Here is a 16975-nt window from a genome sequence, read left to right on the forward strand (position 1 = left end):
GGGCATAACCACCGCTCCAGCTGAAATGAAAAGCCCTAGAGTTCTGGCCTGAACGGGGCTGCCCCAGCTGGTTGCAGATCATGGATCCAGGAAGCGAGTGAAAACGAGTATTTACCCAGCGAGCTCAAAGATTCATAGTTCTCTTTCATCAGGTTATTATACAGCTCTTTCTGCCAGTCTTCCAAATTCTTCCACTCCTCCGCGGAGAAATAGACAGCCACGTCCACAAAGGTCACCGGCATCTGCGATCACAAGCGTGCAAGAGGTCAGGAACAGTGGCCTGCGCGAGGCGGGAGTTCAGAGCAGACAACCACAACGGGCCCTACGTCAGTCTGTGTGAGCTGGTGGTCCCAATCCAATGCCCAGGGAACAGCATCTACACAGCCAACGTCACCCTCCCTTTTGGGGCCAAGGGATGCCTCTGCTGGCAGTCCAACAGGCCATGGAGACAGAATTGCTCTAATTCAATCACCCTTCTGCAGAGGGTCGTGGTCCAGTGGAGGGAAACTCGGAGTATGATCACCTTCGGTATCTAATGCCACCACCCAACATCTTCCCCCAACACCAACGTCATGCACCGATTCCCAGGAAAGAAAGTGGAGTTCCTCGACGCACAGATTATCCACCATTACCCTCCTCCTTATTCCAAGCCATTCCACCGCAGTGACTATAAGGACCTGCACATCCCACAGGCATCACAGAACATTTCAGTACCTGCTTTTACCCTCCGAGCACCAGCTGGGATATCGTTACCTTGGGCACCTCCCCTTTAGTGCCTGGGGGAAGTCTCAGGACCCAGAAGTTCCTGTTCTTCAGCAGGTTCTCCACATTCTCCAGCCGCCTCTGCAGCAGCCCGTACTCCTGGATGAGAGACCCCAGCACGGCCCACTTACTCTCCAGCTGGTTATTGAACTCCATTGCTGTTTTTTCACAGTCTATTAATTTCTTCTCGGCCGTCCCAGATCTCCCCTCCAGGCTCAGCAGGCGCGTGGCCAGCAAGTCGATCTTCCTCTCCATGGCCTGAACCGTAGCCACCACAGTCCAGAGAGAGGCCTCTGCCGTGTGCAGCTGTGCTTCTCTCATGTGAGCGCGCTCAGGGACCAGGGGGGGCTGCAGCGGCAGCAGGTGTTGAGCCTCGACGTTCCATTCCTGAATCTGTTTGCAGGGAGAGAAATCGACACTGGCTGACGTCATATTGATTTCCCGGCAAAACGCTAAAGGGCCAGGGAGGCACAGATCAGGATCCAAACTACCCAACGTTTATCTGAACCCCAAGGGCTGGGAATTGGCCTGGATTTCTCAGGCACTTGCACTCACATCTGTGAATTTCAGTGCATCCTTTTTCTAGCCTATCTAGAAATACAAGGTCTTCCATTCCCCCTCCACTGTATTTCACACCTTGAGCTTCCAGTCAGTATTCCCTGTGAGCTCAGAGATTTGGGTGCTGCCCAACTGACTGGTCGAGCGCTCACAGCTGGCAACATGTTTCTATTGGTGGTGCACATCTGGACATGCCTGGGTGCATGTAACAAAATTTATTCTGCCCCAACGGAAAACAATTAGAGGGAACAATCCCAACAAGAAAGAAAGAGTCACCAATCCACAGACCAAACAAAGAACATGCAAACAAGGTCAGGTTTTATTGGAGTCATGTCCTCCTCCCACACCGTTCTAACCCACGGCCGACTGTCCAGCCAGGGCAGGGAGAGAGAGAGACTAGGTGAGAAGCAAGTCTAAGGAAGGAAGAACGCGTGTGTAGACGAGATAATGGAAATTCATTTCAGTCGCAACAAACGCACACACAGCACTTGAGAGACATCCCAGCAAAACACCTCCCTGGTGTCACCTGGATAGTGACCGTGCACTGTCTTGTGCTGTGTGCTCAGTTATTTCAGTGGTGCCGAAGTATTTACACCACACGCATCAGTGGGGCAGCTAGAAGGGACATCTGTTCCCAGTAACATCAGGGAAGACCTATCCAAAGCCCTCTGCTCTCAACAGAAGTCTTTCCTTTCATTGTCATCACAGCAGGGCTTAGGAAGCCCAACAGAGGATCAAGGTTTTGTAGCGGTAAACGCCGCACAGAAAAAATGACAGAGACTTTGCTCCAGAAAACTCACAAGCTACAAGTCAGAGTCCGGACACAAAAGAGGAATTGATCTTCCGAACCTGCATCTTCCTCATCTGATCACAGCAACACGGAGCAAGAGAGTTTAGCAGAAAAACAGAAGTCAGAGTCTCAGAAGCCTGATTGGCTTTGGGCTGACCTTCCACAGCCAACAGGAATAATGGCCAAGTTTCCATCATGGCAAATGGTGAAGTCAGTTTCCCAAAGTACTAGGATCAATGGATGAAATATTTACTAACTGGAAAGAAGGGGATAAATCTGATGATGGCAAAAAATAATTCAGGTTAGTCAGAACTAAAGATGACAGTGGGGAACTAGAGTGTGACCTTTCTAAGCCAGGTAGATGGGGAGCACAAGAGCTGATGAAATTCCTTGTTGACAAACACAACCGGGGGCTGGACTCGACAACCTCTCAAAGTCCCTTCCAGTCCTAGCATTCTATGAACATGATTCACAGTGGAGAATGTATTTGAGCTTCCCAGACTGGCTGTGTGTGATTCAAACTTCAGCCTAACAAATCAATGTACAGCTCTGGTCAATGTTGAGCAGATCATTCTTCTAGCAAGCTAGGAACTTTTACTCACTCACATACAGCGGAAAATGCTGATTTGTGTAATTTGAAATTTTACACAGAAATGGATCAAACTTATATCAAGTTGGTTTCCCAGGACTAACATGGAATTTCTGGTCCACACCAGAGAGCATCTCTCCCCAGTGATTAGAGTGCTCACCGGGGATGTGGGTGAGCAGGCATTTGAACGAGGGCCCCACATATCTCACCACTGGGTACAGCTTTGCAAATCCTCAGATATCTATAGCCATCCATGGCAATTTTTGTGGCTGCGGATACAGATACAAATTTTGTATTCAGAACCCTTCAAATTTGCAGATATCCACAGGTATTGGCATCCACAAATGTAGACACAGCTCTCCGTAGATTATTTTTGCAGAAGCAGGTGGAGATACCAATTTTGTATCTGCACAGAGGAAATCGCTCACTGACATTTTTTCATTTAAAAAAAACAAAACAAAACAAAAAAAAAGCCACCTAATGATCCTTGTTTCCTTCTGGTGCAGAGGGGAAATAAATCGATATCTCAAACATTTTCGCAAAACTGAATGTGTGTTTTCCACCAGTCAATGGGACGCCCGCAGCTGTATCCCTCGATCAGCTCTGGGCATTCCTTCTCAGACAAAATAAGCAGAGTAGAAGGGGGTCAGAGCTGGAAAACAAGCAACTAAGAGGCCTGAAAAAGACTTCCTCATGGGAAGAGACTTAAGAGCTTGGGAATGGTTAATTTACACGGAGTGGAAGATGATATAGGAACACAGAGTAGCGAATGGCCTAAAGTAATGTTCCCACTAATCTTTTTCCATCCATGTGCAGAATAAATTTTTAACGTCCACTGAGCCATGTGCAAACGTGCACCACCAACAGAAGCCCCAGACCTAGCTGCTAATCAGCTGGAGGGCAGTTGACCTTCTCCTGGGCCAGCAGCACAGCTTACAGCGAACTCGGCTTAGAGACAGGCAGTCAGGAGCCCCTGTTCAAAGTGAAAAGTAAATTACTTTAAACAAGCAAAACTGGGTGAGCTGCAGAACTCACTGCCCTGATTTGGGTGCGAAACCAAGCGCTCAGTTAGGAGGAACAAAGGACTGGAGGTGCCCATGGCTCGGGGAAAGCCTCCCCAGAAGGCTGCGGGCGCCTAAGGACTCGTGCCTAGCTCGACTGAACACAACCTCCCGACCCCAGCGTCCCTCTCCCCCTCCGGCCTGCGGCTGCAGCCCCTGGCACAGGCCAACCCGGCTCCCCTGAAACCAAAGGCTCGGCTCCCGGCGCCCAAGTCAGCCGCCAGGCCCCTTCCGAAGGCCCCGCTGCCTCCGCCACGCTGCCGGGGCACGACAGTGACCACCCCCAAAGGTGGCTGCATCTCGGGCGCGGGCAGCGGGATCGCCCGGCAGGGCTGGTTCTCTACCGCGGCGCGGCGGGGCGCGACTCGGCAAAGGCCGGGGATGAGCGCGGCCGCGCCCCGCGCCTCCGGCGAGCCGAGCCGGGCCGGGCCCCAGCGCCGCGCTCCCCGCCGGGCCTTACCTGGGCCGGTGCCCACTCGGCCATGGCCCCACGCTGGCTGGCTCTCGGGGGAAGCGGCCCGGCCGAGCCCGAGCTCCGCGCGTCCCGGCCCGCGGCTCCCTAGGGGCGTGGGCTGGGCCCCGCTGCCATGCTGGGGAGGGAGCGGCCCGAGTGCAGCCTGGGAGCGAGCCGCCGCCGCCGCCTCGTTGGTCCTGCGAAGAGCACGGGCGGCCGGCGCGCCAGGGGCGGCGAGCCCGAGCAGTGCCGCCTACCGGGCACGGAGCGGCGAGCTCCGGCCGCCGCCGCTGCTGCTCGGCGGGGACACGCGGGGCAGGGCGGTGCCGGCCCCTACACGGGTCCTGGGCCGAGGCTGGGCGGTGCCGGTGCCGGTCCCTATAGGATCCCGGGCCGAGGCTGGGCGGTGCCGGTCCCCACTGCACAGATCCTGGCACCAATAGGGGACCTAGCCCAAGGCTGTACAGTGCTGGTCCCTACCCGGATCCTGGCCCGAGGCCCAGCAGGGCTGGTCCCCACTCAAAACCAGCCCTGGTCTGAGCAGTGCTGGACCCTATGGAGGACTTGGCCCCAGGGTTGCTGGTCCCTACCCAGATCCCGGAGCAAGGCCAGGCAGTGCTGATCCCTCAACTGGCCAAAGGGTACTCATCTGTACCGGGGAGCTGGCAGGTACTGACCCATGCACAGGATCTGGGGAACAAAGTCATGTCTGTTACCAGCCTGCCCCCACACCTGAGCGCTTCTCCAGGAACAAGCAGGAGCATCATGCTAGTCCTCTGGGAAATCCAAGGACTTGTCCATGCAAGTTGGTCCAAGAAAAGAGCTGACCTCACCCACCGTGTGTCACCTCCCCTGGGACCCACAGTAACACCACATGCTTGGTATGGCCAGGCTCAGACCACACCTGATGTTGGCTGCAGGAGTAAGCGCAGTTAAGCTGTGAGCAAGAGGCAGGACCCTGCTCAAAGGACTTGGCCCCAGGAGGGCTGATAGTGCAGAACACTAATTGGTGCTAGGCACAAGCGTGAAACACTAAGTGGTAGCAGGCACGGGCTGAAAGCACATTCCAAAGCACTGGAAACAGCAGGTCATTAAGAAGCACCATAGTACACTCCCCCACGCTCCCTGCAGATGGCAGAGACATACCAGCCCAGGTTAAGAACAGGAGCTAAAATGACAGCATGACAGAGACAGATGGTTTGGTTGAACCAAGGTGATGGATGGTATCTAAGTAATGTCAGAGAGTATCACCCTGATGCATGAAAAGCACGGCCACCCCAAGGCAGTGGCAGGGCCTGGGGCAACTCCCCATCAGTTCTCTAGGCAGGGGCCCAGGACAACCCCTTCCTGTGCCCCAGGCCTTGCCCCTCCCCCTACCCTATCCCCCCCTGGGGCCAGGGGTTGCACACAGTGGTGATAGCAGCAGCAAGGGGCCCCCTCCGCCCCACAGGTAACAGAAAAGGCAACCTGTCCCCCAGCTTGCTGCAGAGAAGCAGGGTGCAGCGAGCTGGGCAGGCAGGCAATGAAATGGAGCAGGCTGCTGCTGCCACCACACATATGATGAGTGCTGGGGAGGGTGACTGCCCGCTGCTGCTGCAGCATATGTACTGCGTGCAACCCCTGACTCCACGTAATCCCCTGGCCCAGGTAATCCTCCCCAACTCCCATCCATAGGCTGGCTGGGGCAGCCTCCACCCAGGCCCCTAAAAGAGCAGGGCCTGGGGCAGCTGCCTCACCTTGTCCTACGGATAAGGCAGCTGTGGTCAGGTGTGATGTGTAACTTGTTTGTACCTGCATATAAAGATACCTAGAGAGGTGATGGAATCTCCATCCCTCGAGGTTTTTCTGTCCCGACTGGACAAAGGCCTGGCTGAGAAGATTTAGTTAGGGTTGGTTGTACTTTGGGCAAGGGGCTGGACCTGATGACCTCCTGAAGTCTCTTCCAGCTGTAGGATTCTACGCTATGTCTTGGAGGGGCTGTCTTTGTCTGGCCCAGGGTACAGTGACCCATGTTACTGAGTGAGCCACATCCGGTACATCCACGTAGTAGTAATCATCAGCGGACTCCACTGAACCATCATGTGATTTTGCTTGACAATAAACCCGGGCTGGTGCCTTCGAGCTTTACCTGAGGGCGTGGTCTTTGGAGGCTGACTACTTGCGCAAACTCAACACAGAGCACAGGGCGAGCACAAACAAGCTACGCAACAGTTATCTTTGCACACAGCCAGAGACCACACTGGAGCCTTCTGACAACCATCTTGTTTAAAAAGAACTGGTCTGTTTCTAACCCCCTGTGGCTACAGAGAAAAGCTGGGCCAGAGGCGCGTTGCGGAAAGGCTCAGCAAGGAGAAAGCAAATAAATATATACACAAATAATTGATATTTAGGGCCAAACTTTGATCCCGTTTGTATCAATGCCTACTGGAGCCCAGGTTCACACCCCCACCCCTTGCAGGGCCCCAGAGCCCAGGTGACTACACTGCAATCTTATAGGCTCACAAGCCTGAGTGAGTTGACCCAGGCCAGCTCTAAACGTTTTTTTGTATTAGAGACGTATCCTTGGAAAACCTGGCATCAGCCATTTACTAAATTCACTCCTCTGGCCCTAATGGGGCTGTCCAGGAACTCTGGCGATCCCCAGCTCGCATTGCAAGGGCCTGGACTGAGTCAATGACACAACTGGCAATTTGGGAATAACCCAGTGCTCTGTCACCTACTCTGTTATTAAATTGTTTTCCTGTATTTAGAAAGCAGAATGGCAGCCTGCACTCCCTTTGCTGACGTTCCCTCCCTGACGCTCTCTACACAAACCACTACAGGGAAGATTGCTTTTGCTTTCTGCTTTAGACACACGCTACTTGAGTGGACACTGGTTCCCGTTGGCTGCAATGTCCCCCTAGGAGGAACAGATGCGCTTGGGGCTTGTCCATTTCCTGCTCCATTGCCACATTGCTCTTCTTAATGCCTATTCACTGGACTTCTATGAGCACCAGTGTTTATTCTCACACCACAGTGCCCATCTGTAGTACCTACCTGGGGTGGGGCGCAGTGTGCAGGTGACCCAGCTCCATGCCATGAAGCCTGGTGTGATCCATCAGGCACTCCTTTATTGTGGAAGCTCCTTGCGCAAACATAGGGATGCTCCCTAGGCTGGGCATGGGGAGGTATTACGGCAACTGTAAGACCAGGGAGGTGTATAAGATGACTAGAAATAGTAATAGAAAGTGGCAGCCGAAGCGGATGGTGATCAAAGAGGAGAACAAAGAGGTGCTCGTGAACAAGAAGATTGTGCAGCAGTGGATGAGCTATTGCACCGATCTGTCTGAAGCACAGATGGACCTGTGTGTCTCAGAGAGACTGACCAAAGAACTGAGAGAGATATCTCCACTGAGCATCGACAGCGAGACCGATATTTTGAAGGAGGAAGTAGAAAGAGCAGTGAAACATCTAAAGAACAACAAGAGCCCTGGAAATGATAAGATTACAGGAGAGATGATCAAATACGGTAGAGAAAATATGATTTGGGAAATACAGAGACTATGTAATAGAGCATGGAAAGAAGGGAAGGTGCCTGAGGAAAGAAGTTACTCACCTTCATGCAGGAACGATGGTTCTTCGAGATGTGTCCCCATGGGTGCTCCACCTCAGCCCACCTTAGGTGTCAGGCTCGCCCTGGCGCTGCAGATCGGAGATCTTGATAGCTGTTTCTACCAGATCGCACATGCACGGCTCCTCTGCTCCTCTTCATGCTCTTTTCATCATGGGTGTGGTCCGGTTTGATCCAGTTTGTTGAAACCGCTCCGGATCTGAAACATAAAGCTCAAAGAAGAATCTGAAGCGGGGAGGAAGGGTGGGTGGTGGAGCACCCACAGGGACACATCTCGAAGAACCAATGTTACTGCACGAACGTGAGTAACTTCTCTTTCTTCTTCGAGTGTGCCCGTGGGTGCTTCACCTTAGGTGACTGAGTAGCAGTGGTCCCCTCCCCCCAGGAAACTAGGAGGCGGGTACTGGAGTCAGGTCTTGTCCAGGACAGACAGCACCACTATGGACAAGGAGGTATCCTCAGTCAGCTATCAGTAGATGGTGTAGTGCTTCACGAACGTGTTGTAAGATACCCAGCTCACCACCCTGCAGATATCACGAAGGGGGACTCCTCTGAAGAACACTGTCGATGCTGCCATCGCTCTCATTGAATGTGCCCTCTGTTGGCACGGCAAGGACATGCCCCTCAGTGAGTAGCAGGCTGTGATGCAGGACATGGTACGGTTAGAGGGTCATTGCGAGGAAACTGCCTCGCCCTTAGAGCGATGGGCTATGGACACCATCAGCTTCTCAGTCTTCTGAAAGGGCTTGGTCCTGTCAATGTAGAAGGCCAAGGCTCTTCTAACGTCCAAGGAATGCAACTGCACTTCCCGCGCTGAGGCATATGGCTTTGGGTGGAATGCTGGAAGCACTATTAGTTCGTTGACGTGAAATTCCGAGGCAACCTTAGGGATGAAGCAGGGATGTAACCTCAGTGTCACCCTGTCCTTGTTGAAGATCGTATATGGCGAGGTTGCCATGAGGGCTGGTAGCTCACTCACCCTTCGGGCTGACATGATTGCAAGAAGGAAGGCATTCTTTTGCACCAGCAATTTGAACGAAGTTGTGGCCAAGGGTTCAAATGGGCCTCTCGACAGTGTCTCTAGGACCAGATCGAGGCTCCAAGGGGGCGCTACCAGCCGCCTTGGTGGACACATGTTCGCTAGGCCTTTGAGGAATCGTGCCATCGCTGGGTGCGCAAAGACCAACATGCCATCCACCATATGTCTAAAGGCTGATATAGCAGCCAAATGTACCTTTAAGGATGCCAGCACTAAACCTTGACTTTTTAGCTCAAGTCAGTAGTCAAGTATTGAGTGAATTTCTGTCTCACACAATACTAGTTGTCTCTTTGAGCACCATGTGACGAATCATCACCATTTCACAGAATACGTTTTTCATGTGTTTTCTCATCTATTCTGAATGAGGACAGCTTTCACTTGGTCTGAACAACAATCCTCTGCCGCATTGAACCAGTGATCAACCAAGCCGTGAGGTGTAGGGTGTGCGGCTGTGCAGCTGTGGATGTAGGATCATTCCCTTCTCCTGAGTCAGTAGAGCTACAGGACAGGGTAGGAGCCGAGGCTCTTGAAGCGACATTCTGCGCAGGATCAGGAACCAATGCTGACACGCCCATGCTAGCGCTATGAGTATGAGCTTGGCTCCATCCCCCTTGACCTTCTGTAAGACTCTGGGGATCAACATCATCAGTGGGAATGCATAAAGCAGTGAACCCCTCCAGCTCATCAGGAACGCATGGCCTAAGGAGTGCAGTCCCGGGCCCACTCTGGAGCAGCATAGCTCGTACTGGTGATTGTTGTGTGTCGTGAACAAGTCCACTGCTGGAAACTCCCACAGACGAAACACCACGAGAAGGATGTCTCTGTGGATCTCCCACTCGTGATCTGGTGCAAAGTGTCTGCTCAGTGCGTCCACTTCCGTATGGTTGACCCTGGGTTGATAGCATGCAGTTAGCGTTATCCTGTTGCAGATGCACCAGTTCCATAGGCAGATAGCTTCCATACAGAGGAGCCGAGAACGGGCTCCCCATTGACGGTTGATGTAATGCATTGTAGCAACATTGTCCGTGAGGACTTTGACGGGCATGCCACAATGCTCGGTAGAAGAAGCTTGCAGGTATTGCGTCCTGCCCTGAGTTCTAGTAGGTTTATACGCAGGGTCGATTCCGCTGCAGACCATCCACCTTGCACAGACTGTCCATTGAGATGCGTTCCCCAGCCCAACAAGGAGGCGTCTGTCGTTATGAGAGCCTTGGGCTGTGAGCGTTGAAAGGGGACTGCAGCCAACAAATTGCCTGGCACTGTCCACCATCCTAGGGAGTTGCACACATCAGTTGGCACTGTCACCCATTTGAGTGGGTTTCTGTGTACTGGTCTGTAAACAGTTGCTATCCAGAGTTGGAAATATCAGAAACGCAGCTGTACGTTTTGCACCACATAGGTAGTGGTGGCCGTGTGACCCAGTAAGCACATTATGATCTGCACCTGTAGACCTGCCAACACCATGTGAACAAGGTCCTGGATGGCTCAAAAGCAGAAAGGTGGCAGATACACGCGGGCGGTGGTTGAGTTCAACCTCGCCCCGATAAATTCTAGGTCCTGGGCTGCTTCCAGGGTCGACTTTTGCTCGTTTATCAGTAGGCCCAGAGTGAGAAAGCTGGCCCTGGTGACCCAGACCATCATATAGACCTCCTCCCAGAAGGGTCCTTCTATGAGGCAGTCGTCTAGGTATGGAAAGACAAGGATGCCCAGGTGGCACAGATGAGCGGCCACCACTGCAAGGGTTTTTGAGAATACCCTGGGAGCTGTAGCGAGGCCAAAGGGTAGCACCCGGTACTAAAAGTGGTCCTCCCCCACCATGAACTGAAGAAATCGCCTGTGTGTGGGGTGGATGGTGACGTGAAAGCAAGCATCGTATAGATCGAGAGCCACAAACCAATCCCCTTGTTCAAGCACAGGAATTAGAGAGGCCCATGTGAACACTTTGAACTGTCGCTTTTGCAGATGGCGATTTAGATTGCGGAGGTCCAAAATAGGTCTCAACCCTCCGGCTTTCTTTTGCGTGAGGAAGTAACAGGAGTAGAAGCCTCTTCCTCTGAATTCCTCCAGCACCGGCCCTGTCGCCCCTATGGTGAGGTGGTCTACCTCCTGCCGTAACATGACTTTGTGTGGGGGGTCTTTGCAGAGGGGCATGCTCGGTGGAGTGATAGGAGGGGTGCTGCGAAACGGAATCACGTAACTTGCAGACACTTTCTCTAGCAGCCATCTGTCTGTCGTAATTTTGGACCATTGGTTGAAAAACGGTCACAGGCGGTAGTGGAACAGTGTCCAAGGGGAGGATGAAGCTACTGGCTCGGGGGAGGTTCAGCTCTCGACAACGATGCCATCAAACTTGTTGCCTCGGCTGTTGTTGCTGTTGCTGCAGGCCACGAGGCTGTGTATGCCTGCACCTGGGTGGCCTCTGGGAAGACCAGGGCTGTTCGTATTGTCTGGGATGGTACGGCCACTGGAAAGTTTGGGAGTACCTCCTCTGGTAAGGCCCCTATCACCTATGTTTAAATGGCAGTGTGTACGTACCCAAAGTCCAGAGGGTAGTACGTGAGTCCTCGCTTGAATGCAACACCGCATCTGTATTTTCAGCAAAGAGCTTCTGTTTTTCAAAGGGCAGGTCCTCAACCTTAGATTGAAGCTCTTTGGGGATGCCCAAAGATTGCAACCATGAAGCCCTTCTCATGACTTTGGCCGTGGAGTGAGCCGCTGTGTCAGCCACATTGAGGGCAATCTGAATATGAGTCCTGGAGGCCACATAGCCTTCTTGTACGATGGCCTTCAACAGGGGTTTCTTTGAATCAGGCAAGTACTCCATAAGCGATGTAAGCTTGGAGTAGTTGTCCAAGTTGCGATTGGACAGGTGCACAGCATAGTTTGCCATGCACAGCAACACTGTGGAGGACAAATAGACTTTACGCCCAAATAAGTCCAACCATTTTGAGTCTCTCTCCAGGGCCTTATATTGTGGGGCCTTGGCTCTCTGTAGCGAGGATTCCACCAACAGAGAGTTAGGCTGTGGATGGGTAAACAAGTACTCCATGCCGCAGAAGGGACAAAATACCTTTTGGCCACTCTCTTGTTAGTGGCTGATGTAGGTGCTGGTATTTGCCAGATATTGTCGGCTGCCTCTCCAATAGCTCTGCCCAGTGGGATGGCAATTTGGGTGGAGATGGGGGACCTTAAGTTCTTCAGCAACCCCTGTCTCTTCTCAGGCAATTCTGCTAACTGAATCCCCTGGGATTTTGCCACCCTCCAAAACAAGTACTGGAATTCACGGAGGTCATCAGGGGAAGAGACGTCGCCCAGAATGACTGCCTCATCTGGTGAAGATGAGGATGAATCGTGTGATGAAGCAGGGCCTGGAGGGAAGTCAACCTCTGAAAACTGAGCTTCTTCTTCTCCAGACAGTGGCAAGGATGGCTGTGTGGTCAGCGGAGGTGGAGGCACTGGAGAGGAGCTAGGGGACCAGGACGCCACCGAAAGCCTCTCTGCTGGGTATTCTGTTGGCTCATCACATGGCATTTGGAAGACCGGTGCTGCTCATAGTCCCGACGCCTTGCACAGCATGGAGAATGGTAGTATTGACAAGCAGGGGAGTAGCGTTCATAGTCACATTCATAAGATGAACTTGAATGAGAGCGCCTGCCATGCTGAGATGGTGATCTGGATCTGTCACTACTCTGTCGCCCTCTGGTCCGGACATCACGCCAGTGGGGGGATTGCGGCCCCAACACTGGAGATGGTGACCTCATAGCGTGGTAAGGAGACCTACAATAGCATCCCGAAGAAATCTGTGAGGTGACAGAAATAGGTGATACAGAGTGCTGACGTGGGGCATCCCTGAGATGGGTGCAGGAGGATTTACTCCTTGCCTTTCCATGCTCTGTTGCTTGCACTGGCACCAATGAACTCAATGCTGAGCATGGAGGACGCAGTTCTTTAGCGTGTGGCACAGAAGGCATCGGTGCCATCGAGGAACACCACGGTGCTGCGGTTTTCGGGATTGGAGTTATTGCTGCCGTGGTTGTCAGTGCCGAGGTCGAGCATTTTGGTGCTGGTGTTGTTGGTGCCGGTGCCAACGGTTCTCTAGACTTTGTCAGTGGAGATGCTATCAGTGCTGACAGCACTCTAGACTTGGACATTGCCATTGCCAGGACTGAAGCCTCCAGTGCTGCTTCAGGGTGGTCAGGGGCTCTGGCGGTGCCAGGCTGTATCCCCCGCATCAAGGAAGACGACTTTCTCTTGGCCTTGGCCTTCTTATGAGTGCCAGAGACCTTAGTTGAGCCTGTTTCAGCTTCACTTATCGGACCCACAGACAGACTGGGTAGCGATCGAGTGGGGGAGACTCTTGGGCACTTACATGCTACCTCCTTGGTAGACAACGCACTACACTTAGGGTGGCCCGCCTGAGAGGGCTCACCACTCTCCAGCAGAGCCGTTTTCAGTGCCTTCTCAAACGGGAGCAAGCGAAGACGCACCTCCCTGTCTCTGCAAGCCCTTGCCGTTGACTTTGAACAATGGGGGCACTTTGCAGGTACGTGGCCTTCACCCAAGCACCAGACACAGTATGAGTGGCCATCAGAAGCAGGCATCGCCTCCCAGCAAGACTCACACTTCTTAAACCCAGGTATATTAACAAGTGCTAAACAGATGGAGTCCTTGCTCCGGTAATGGATTCAAACAACTAACAAGAACTAAGCATCAGCCCAACAATGGCTAAACGCTAAACTGTCAACTAAACAATAAAAGTACCTGCTACGGGGGAAAAAAAAAATCAAAAAGAATTGAAGCCAAGAAGAGAGCAGTTGGAAGCGCCGTCTGCAGCCATTGGCGGTTGAGAGGAACTGGATCAAACTGGACGGTGTACGTGATGAAAAGAGCACAAAGGGAGCAGAGGAGCTGCGCGTGCATGGTCCAACAGAAATAGCTATCAAGATCTCTGGTCTGCAGCACCAGGGTGACCCTGACATCTAAGGTGGAGCACCCACGGGGACACTTGAAGATGGGTAAGATCCATGCTAATGACAATACATAAGAAAGGAAGTACATTGGTGTGCAAGACCTACAAAGTGATTGCCCTAATAAGTCATCTAGGCAAGGTTCTGATGATAATACTGATGGAGACACTAAGATCGCAGATAGAACATCTAGCGGCCGAGCAAGTGGAGTTCAGGAGAGATAGAAGTACCATACAGCAGATACGGGTGCTAAGACTGATAGTGGAGAAAGCTGGACAAAAGAACAAGAACACCTACACTTGCTTTGTCGATTTTCAGAAGACATTTGACAGTATAGATCAGGAAGTGACTTGTGCAGTGTTGGAGTGGTATGGAGTGGATAACAACCGTATCAGTTGGCTGAACTGTAGCAAGGGAGGTTTAGGTTGGACATTAGGAAAAAGTTCCTAACTGTCAGTGTGGTCAAACAGTGGAATAAATTGCCAAGGGAGGTTGTGGAATCTCCATCGCTGGAGATATTTAAGAACAGGTTAGATAGATGTCTATCAGGGATGGTTTAGACAGTACTTGGTCCTGCCATTGGGGCAGGGGGCTGGACTCGATGGCTTCTCGAGGTCCCTTCCAGTCCTAGTGTTCTATGATTCTATGAAGGATATCAGTGACAATGTGGAGGCAGCAGCGAGAATGTGCAGGGACTTGGGAAATTGGATTAGAATGAGGAGAGAACTGAGACAAGGAGATCTGATATCGCCGGGTATCTTCATCATGCACCTAAAGAGAGCAATGGACAAGATCAAGGAAGAAGCAGAAGGGATATCGGTGCATGGGATCATGAGAATTAACAACTTGAGGTTCACGGATGATATAGTTATCATAGAGGAAGATGAGAAGCTAGCGAAAATGGTGTAGGTGCTAAATGAGGAAGGGAAGCAGCACAGACTGATTATGAACATTGATAAAACAAAACAATGGAATTTGGAGACAAGGAAATAGGAAGATCAGCACAGATGGGATTGAACTACAGAATGTAGACAACTTCACATATCTGGGGAGCAACATAATGTGTGATCTAGACTGCAAGAAGGGAACAGCAAAAGCAAGAGTGAGTTTGAAGGCGATGGTTAAGATCTGGAAAAGCAAAGCTATTAGTTTAGGAACAAAGCTGAGCATCTTGAAAATGTGTATTCAGCAGCATGTTGTACAGATGTGAGACACGGGTGATAATGAAAGATTTGAAGAGAATATTGGCAGTAGAGAGGAGTTGTTATAGAAATCCTGAGAATAGGACGGATGCAGGTCACCAACAAGGAATTATATAGGAAGATACAGCTGAACGAGAACCTACTGCAGATGGTTATACAACAGAAATTACAGCTATTTGGGCATATTTGCAGAATGAATGATGAACAAAAAATCAAGACCCTGGTACTTGGCATAATGCACGGTTCGAATGGGAGAGGCAGACCCCACAGAGAATAAGGAGATGACATAGTAGATTGTCGCAGAGCTAGCCTACAGAAGCTAAGCCACGCCACACTGGACCAAGAAAGATGGAAGGAAATAGTGAGGGGGGCATCAGACACCAACAAGCGCTGAACCCATGATTGTTGATGATGAGGATGATGATGTGGGGAGGGGGGGGAAAACTTACCTGGTCACATGGCCAAAAATATGGAGAACTCCAGCCCCAGCTGGCCACTCTTCCTGGTGCAGTTGCCCCCCTGTGGTTACTCTGCACTCTAAATTCCCCCCACCGCGCTTGCTGCCCCGTGGTCATGGCGGAGAATAGCTGTCCCTGCTCTCAGACCCCTCCCTCTCCACGCTCTGGAAAACAACCCAGTCCTGGGGTTCCCGCTCCTAAGGGACCCGGAGCTCTCCCCAGCTAGGGTCTTTGCCCTGCAAGGAGTTCCAGCCAATCTCTAACTGTGCCCCAAGTGAAACTGGCTCTGAGCTACAGGGCCAGAGGTAAAACCTAGCTGGGGAATAGAAGTGAGCTGATGAGAAAAAGGGTTTTTTAATGCAAAATTGTTAGCAAGTTTCCTTGGTCTCATCATGTCAGTGACTAAAGAGGGGTATATAAAGCTGACACGTGCCTTACTGGCTGCTGCTATCAGAAGGCTTAGTGCAGGGAAGAGTTTAGTGAGGTGTGACAAACATGCTTTCAGGAAAATCTATTAGGAAAATACAGGCCCTGAGTCTGCTCTCACTCCTACTGGCATAAATCAAGAACAACTCCATTGAAGTCAAAGGAGTAACACTGTCCTGCATGAGGCAAGAGTCAGGCCAAAGGCAGATGAAAGGGGTAATGCTGTTCTTTTTAAACCCCATCTCCTGGAGGCAGCTGATCACATAATGCTCTAAGCTTTCATCTTAAAACACACATTTTTATTCCTCACAGAGAAAAACTTGAAAATGTGGTTATATGTAACCTACAATTTCAGAACACCAAGAACCCAACTTTTATTTTTTTAATCATGATTTTTAGGGGGTTGTCTCAATTTCTGAACAAGTAAGGTTGGCAGTGCTACAAGTATGTCTTGTGTGGCTACATCAGATGGAAGGAGTCCCCCATACAGAGAAAGGTCTTTGAAAGATCTCATTCAAGTTCCCTATGCATCAGGATTATCATCACTTTTCAAAAAACATTTGATGGAAAAACTCTCACAGCCTTGACAGCAAGCTGATACAACAAGCAACAGCAAGGTATTAATCTGGGGGGTACGGAGAAAGTTTGGGTATGTGAATGGGACCCTTACATTGCTGGACTGGTGAGCCTGAGAGCGAAAGGACACAGTTCAATGCATTTGAGCTGGGACAGTTACTTGGGGATTGGTTACGAACTCTGGGTGTGGTATTTTTCCCAAGCTAATGCCATGTGACTTCTCTGCCTCCTTCATTAAAAGTTTCTTTTCTACACTCAGACTCTGTGCTCGTGAGTGGGAAAGTACTGCCTCTCCGAGGTGCCCAGGGGTGTGTGAATTTCCCAGGCAACTGGCTGGGGGCTCGAGCCGTTCCTGTGCGAGATGGATGAAAAGATATTGAATCCAGCCCTAACTGCTGCCAACTGCTACCTGCAGGAGGGTTACATATATATGGAATTCAGACACAATTTTTATCCCTACAACAATAAAGCAAATCTTGCTTA

General features: G+C 51.4%; 1 protein-coding gene across 1 annotated transcript in view; it reads right to left on the reverse strand.

Moving 5' to 3' along the window:
• LOC142008343 (uncharacterized) overlaps positions 1-16975 on the reverse strand; it is a 44793-nt gene that overhangs the window by 18059 nt on the left and 9759 nt on the right. The window contains exons 8-13 of the mRNA XM_074985523.1: positions 13351-13415; positions 11399-11764; positions 4472-4644; positions 4221-4319; positions 754-1155; positions 116-242 (exon numbers count right to left, since the gene is read on the reverse strand). Of these exons, the coding sequence (XP_074841624.1) occupies positions 116-242; positions 754-1155; positions 4221-4319; positions 4472-4644; positions 11399-11764; positions 13351-13415 (1232 nt within the window). The remainder of the gene's footprint in view (positions 1-115; positions 243-753; positions 1156-4220; positions 4320-4471; positions 4645-11398; positions 11765-13350; positions 13416-16975) is intronic.

Source organism: Carettochelys insculpta, chromosome 2, assembly GCF_033958435.1.
Source record: "Carettochelys insculpta isolate YL-2023 chromosome 2, ASM3395843v1, whole genome shotgun sequence".
NCBI lineage: Eukaryota > Metazoa > Chordata > Testudines > Carettochelyidae > Carettochelys > Carettochelys insculpta.